At 37.4% G+C, this 6843-nt stretch overlaps 1 protein-coding gene across 1 annotated transcript in view; it reads left to right on the top strand.

The window, feature by feature from the left end:
- Window positions 1-2715: 2715 nt before the first annotated feature.
- Window positions 2716-6843, top strand: part of LOC106463582 (adhesion G protein-coupled receptor E2-like) — a 5702-nt gene continuing 1574 nt past the window's right edge. The window contains exon 1 of the mRNA XM_013923629.2: window positions 2716-4023. Within this exon, the coding sequence (XP_013779083.2) occupies window positions 3070-4023 (954 nt within the window). The 5' untranslated portion in view covers window positions 2716-3069. The remainder of the gene's footprint in view (window positions 4024-6843) is intronic.

Here is a 6843-nt window from a genome sequence, read left to right as displayed (position 1 = left end):
TGTGCGAAATTTGTAATCAACTGCAGACTAGGAAAATCCTTGAGCGGTTGGATAAACAAACTGAATCTTCATCCTGATCGGGATCGGAGGGGGGGGGGTGTGCAGGTGCGTATGTAGACCCTATTCGACACTGATGTTCTTGTGATCGGCACAGTTAAGTTAAGAGCATTGTTAAATGCTAAACATCGCATAAAAGATGGTTCTGTATTTATGTAAAGTCACTATCATAATTATATTACCCCCATCAGGGTCGTGTTCATTTATGTTCAACGTTGAGTATGTGTACTTGGCATACACTTTGCTTCTTTTCGAATGTTGTCATTCTAACATTACACAATTAGTCTCATATATTCCAACGCTCGTTCATTCGGTAACATATTTAGTACGTACTTAACTTTAATACCTTGATAATACATAGTGAATACACCACACAAGTAATACGGTAAGTCTAGCAGCAGGAGGCTGATTACTATCATTATAGTAAATATGAACAAGGGAGAGTAATTTAGGCTCATTTCCATCAGGTATGGTACAGCGATCTAGCGAATGTACTGGTTAGTTTTTATTTACGTTTTTCCAGAAGTAGATGACCGATCTGTTCAGGTGTGCTGTGCGTTTGCATAATTATGTAAGAAATTTGAACTTGTTCTGTGTGTAACTTTATATGCTGTAGATGCGAAGTGAGTTTTGTATAGCTTGTAATTTATGTTTAATTATGTGTGGTGTAACGTTAATTCAAGCCTAATAAGCATCTTCTATTACCGGCCGTATGTGTTGTTTGTACATCATGAATGTGTTTTTCTGTGATGTGCCTGTGTTATTTTCAAACAGATTGGATAAACGACAAACGCTGTTTCGGATTTTTAGGTCCGATTTTTTTGGACCCAGGAGGATCAAGTATACCTTCGACCTCTTCCTCCCCCTTACAAAAGATTTTTGCTCTCTTTCTTTTGTTATTTTTTATTAGATTAATAGAGGAAATAATAAACAGCATTAATAAAAAGCTAGATAAACAATTTGAATTTGGTGGTCATTTTAAACTTACCGCCATAATGGCGAGATGGAGGACTCTATCTGAGTGAGAAGTTCAGTAATGAAAGGTGTGATAGAGATGGAGGACTCATCTGAGTGAGAATTTCAGTAATGAAAGATGTGATAGAGATGGAGGACTCATCTGAGTGAGAAGTTCAGTAGCGAAAGATGTGATAGAGATGGAGGACTCATCTGAGTGAGTTCAGTAGTGAAAGATAGAGATGGAGGACTCATCTGAATGAGAAGTTCAGTAATGAAAGATGTGATAGAGATGGAGGATTCACCTGAGTGAGAAGTTCAGTAATGAAAGATGTGATAGAGATGGAGGACTCATCTGAGTGAGTTCAGTAGCGAAAGATAGAGATGGAGGACTCATCTGAATGAGAAGTTAGTAATAAAGATGTGATAGAGATGGAGGACTCATCTGAGTGAGTTCAGTAGTGAAAGATAGAGATGGAGGATTCATCTGAGTGATAAGTTCAGTAATGAAAGATGTGATAGAGTTGGAGAACTCATCTGAGTGAGTTCAGTAGCGAAAGATGTGATACCGACACTAAACAAAATTGATGTTGTTGCTAAGTGAAAAGGGTACTTACGAACGGACGACCGACTTGTACGCAACGTTCAAAAACAATGATTACAACATTAGTTCTTTCCCGGCAATAAAACTACACGTAAATCACACGCACACGCGTTGTTATATAATCTTAGCTTATAAATTAGAAAACATCAACGAAATATACGCATATACTACCAAAATAATTACCTTGTTTAATTAATGTCTACGTGTTTATCTGGTATAGAAAGGAATTATCTAGGGTTCTTGGTGATGGTTGTGTTGCTTAGTAATACATTTCGGTTTATATATACGTCCAGGAACTACTATTCACATTGTCACTCCACTGGAAACAACATATATATATACGTCTTGTGTAGAAAAGAAATGTGAGCTATATGAACTTGCGAAAAAACAACAACAATAACCCATTAATAAGATCACGTGCAACGTTTTGATATATAGCACTACAGTAGTATCCAAGTTCAACTCTTGGTGATTCTTGGTCGCGTGTGTCCTAGTGGTAATTATGACGGACTGTGAGTTTGAAGATCTTTGTTGCCACAAAAATGCGCTCCGCACTTTGAGTTCGTGAGTGCGTTATAAGAGTGACGACAGAACCCGCTATTCGACAAGTGACACCCAAGAGTTTGCGGTGGGTGCTGTTGACTATCTGCCTTTTCTCTAGCCTATCAGCTTAAAATTAGGGATGGCTAGCAAATAATAAACTATTATTTTATTTAATTCGAGCTATACTCCTCGTTCCGTTTTGAAATTTTGATCTGATATCAGCCATCACTCATTTTCTTCACCAAATATGAACTAACCCTATTGTTATGATAAATTATTTTCGTTTTTTTTACCAGTTATCAGGCATCATTCGTCTCTTCCTATCGTTAGTAGAAAAACAAAGTTGCGACACACAAATGTTATAACCCAAACAAACGTTACACAATATTCTTCGAAGCACAATTAAAACTGAAAACAAACGATGTAGCGACTATCTTTCTTCCACTGAGGGCGCTGCGTTACCGCATGTAAGCGGCACGTAGAGTAGAGATATATATACATACGTGTATATAAAACGCGGCAACTCCAATCAGCTCAATGACAACCGATGTGGACGCGACAGCTGCGCATAAAACGTGAAGAAGTAGACGTCATATTTCAGCTATCTCGTATTGCAGATTCACTGGAGCATGTATAGCCGTAGGTAGTACATAGAAATCTTACTACCTTCGTTACCTAAGGACAAAACGGTAAGATTTTGGGAATCTAAGACTGACTAAAGATTCTGTTTATTTGCAGTGTGTTCATTATCACGTGTAACCAGAGACAGGAGTACCAAGTTTCCGTAAATAAGTAGAAAACACTATTTTATTCGTCGTCTTTACCATTTTATTACGATTAAAGATGTAGCTACGAAGAAACACTATCTGTGAAAAGATATTTCAGTAAAACTATGAGCAGTGACTATCAACATGGCAGACGTCTTCTCAGTGAGTTTACACGCTATTAGTGGCGGGAACACTTTTCCCAGGAAGACAGCGAACCGGACGGGTAACTTCAGCGGTGATGACGAATGGGGGGAGTCTGGAACACAGAGTCTTCTCTCTCTACTGACAGTGATCGGGACGAGCCTTTCAATTGTCGGTGTTGTATTGGCCTTTATCACGTACACTCTTTTCTCTGATCTCCGTACGGTCAGCGGCACGTCCTTGTTGAACCTGCTGACCGCTCTCTTTCTGTCCCACCTGCTCTCCGTCATCAGCGTGGAGAAGGTGGATGACCACGGACTCTGTCTGACCCTGGCCTTTCTGCTCCACTACCTGTGGTTATCCGTACATTGTTGGCTAACCGTTATGGCCCGAGACATGTTCCACACTTTTCGCGACAACGTCAACCTGCAACTGTCACCGCTAACGGAGAGCCGCAAGTCGATTCTCAAGTGTATTATCTTCGCCTGGGGCTTACCCGGTGCTCTGACCTGCTTAACGGCACTTCTCCACACCAAAGACCAATCTGACAAGCAACCTTTTGTGGTTCCAACTTGCTGGCTCGTCGATAACGTCTCCCTAATTTACACTTTCGTGTTGCCCGCTGCTGTGCTGATTGTAGCCGACCTGGCCTATTTCGTCCACTCGGCTGTCGTAATTCGCTACACCGCTAGCATGCAGATGAACCGCCGTACGGCCCAGAAAATGAGGAGTCGCCGTTACCTTCAGCTGTTCCTCTACCTAAAGCTTGTACTATTCCAGATAGTCACTTGGATGTGCTGTCTGCTGGCCCAGCTTGCTGACTTATTCTCTCTTTGGTTCGCCTTCTCCGTGTTAGCCTCTCTTCAGGGGTTCTTCGTGGCCATGGCATACAGCTGTAACTCGAATGTTTTCCGGCTCTACAGCAAGTCTCTGAAGGAGAGCCGAACTAAGAAGAAGGTGGGTTATGGAACATCAGAAATTTCTCATTCTACTAGTTTAACCCAACTGACGTGGATCCCACCACCAGAAACAGTCTAAATGTTAACAACCGTCTTCTTTCAAACCTGACCAAAGGTTTTATAAGGCCAACTGATTACACACTTTTAAAATTATTAAACTCTAGTCAGCTAAAATACTCAATAGTTTTTGAAATTATTTTGATCAAATACTCTGAACTATAGTCTGAAAATGTCCAATGTTTGATAATAATGGTCTTACAATACACATAATGACTTCTAATAATGTTTTGACCTAATACCTAATGTCTGCTAACACTAGTTAAACCATACACTCAATGTTTAGTAACACTAACGTGACCCTACGTAATGTTTAGTAATATTAATATGACTTACCACGAAATGTTAAACATTGCGACTATGGACAATGAGTGTTAACATTACTTTGAACACGTATCTTTATAACCCCAACTTGGTCGAACAATGATGTCATCAGTCGATTTTAACAGTTGGATCCATCTAACCGATGATAAATTCAGAACTGACTCAAACCTGGCTTTATCAAAATATGAAAAGATTTAGTATGTAAGACCTGTCTGTGATGATATGAACATCAATACAAATAAACTCGTGATATGTCATTGTGTTATATAGTTTGAACCCTATAGGACGTAACTATTGATAAATGTCTTAGTTTTTGTTATATAATCCACGGCTTCCCAAACTTTCTCAGCACAAGTACCTTAACAGTATTGCCTGTTTGTTACGGTTTTCCCCCGAAACTTTACTGTGGGTCCTCAGGGGACTGCTGTCTTCAGTTTGGGATCCTCTAATATAACTCTTAACTTATATTAGTTTTGTCACATAGTTCAACATGCATATCATATTTGTTTTATCTATAATCTATCATCCTTCTTTGTTGAATTACCCACCACTTATAATTTGATTCTTGGATACTCTGTCTTCTATATATTCTTTCCTACATGACCCATCGCTTATAATCTGTTTTTATACACTAGAACTTTATCACCCGTATATTCTTTATTGTATTACCCATCCAGCACTTGTTTCTTTCCTCCCATGTTTTCTTAGTTGTTTTACCCATCACTTAATACTATTTCTTGCATGCTTTATCGCCCATACTCTCTGTTGTATTACCCATCACTTAATACTATTTCTTGCATGCTTTATCGCCCATACTCTCTGTTGTATTACCCATCACTTAATACTATTTCTTGCATGCTTTATCGCCCATACTCTCTGTTGTATTACCCATCACTTAATACTATTTCTCGCATGCTTTATCGTCCATACCCTCTGTTGTTTTACCCATCACTTAATACTATTTTTGCTATGTTTTATCGCCCGTATCCTCTGTTGTTTTACCCATCTCTTGTGTGTTTCTTCTGTAAACTCATAGGTCTTGAATTTTATGTGAATTACCATCAATCTTATCAACTCTTGTATGACCATATCACCTTTATCAACTCTTGTATGACCCTATCATATTTATCAACTCCACTATATGACCATACAAACCATTTCTACATCTTTGTATAACTTTCAACAGCCATATCATCTTAACTGATTCCAATCACATCTGTAGCCTAAACTGAGTGATGTCGGGATAACGATATATGTATATTTTACACGCAGTTAGTAAGTAGTATCTAGAAAACCTATCTATTAACAGTTCAAACAACCTTCAAATAACATGCTTATGAATAGGCATATCTATTACATATACGTCAAGCGTTTGTTTGTTGTCAAATATAATGACTATGAGATATGTGTTATTAAGTACAGAAACATATGTACTCTGTTAGTATTATTGTTGTCAAATTTAGATATGTTCTTTGTAAATGAAATTTTATGGTATAAATAATATCTCTCAAAACAAATGTGTGCTGTAACAACAATTGCAACATTTAAATCTCATTGTTGTAGAAGAAATAACTGCATTGTTGAATAGGAGTAAAAGTGTATCTAATAAAATAGTGACACAAAAAAAAGAGCTGGAGTTTTTAAGTTATTCTCAACTAAATAACTGAAGCGGTAAAATATTAATAGAATGAAAGGTAGAGTTAATAGTTAAGTCACAAAAGTAAGAAGGACGTAAAGTGGCAAAATTAAGGTGAAGCTCATACTTCAATCTCCCTTATCCAGTTAAACAGGACACGTCAGACGGATGGATCACTTTGGAGTGATCCGAAAACTATAACGTTTTTAAATTGGACTTCTGATGCATTATCTTACATTCTATAACTTAGGTGTAATTAGACAACAATAACCTTTCCAAATTGAACTTCTGATGCATTATCTGATATTTTGTAAGTTAGGTGTAATCTGATAACTAACCTTTCCAAATTGGACTTCTGATGCATTATCTTACATTCTATAACTTAGGTGTAATCTGATAATTAACCTTTCCAAATTGGACTTCTGATGCATTATCTTACATTCTATAACTTAGGTGTAATTAGACAACAAGAACCTTTCCATATTGGAATTCTGATGTATTATCTGACATTTTGTAAGTTAGGTGTAATCTGATAACTAACCTTTCCAAATTGGACTTCTAATGCATTATCTTACATTCTATAACATAGGTGTAATCTGATAACTAACCTTTCCAAATTGGACTTCTGATGCATTATCTTACATTCTATAACATAGGTGTAATCTGATAACTAACCTTTCCAAATTGGACTTCTGATGCATTATCTTACATTCTATAACATAGGTGTAATCTGATAACTAACCTTTCCAAATTGGACTTCTGATGCATTATCTTACATTCTATAACTTAGGTGTAATTAGA

The sequence above is a fragment of the Limulus polyphemus genome, unplaced genomic scaffold (genome assembly GCF_000517525.1).
Source record: "Limulus polyphemus unplaced genomic scaffold, Limulus_polyphemus-2.1.2 Scaffold1441, whole genome shotgun sequence".
NCBI lineage: Eukaryota > Metazoa > Arthropoda > Merostomata > Xiphosura > Limulidae > Limulus > Limulus polyphemus.
The sequence above is the reverse complement of the archived record's forward strand: the minus strand, read 5'-3'. Positions and strand labels throughout refer to the sequence as shown.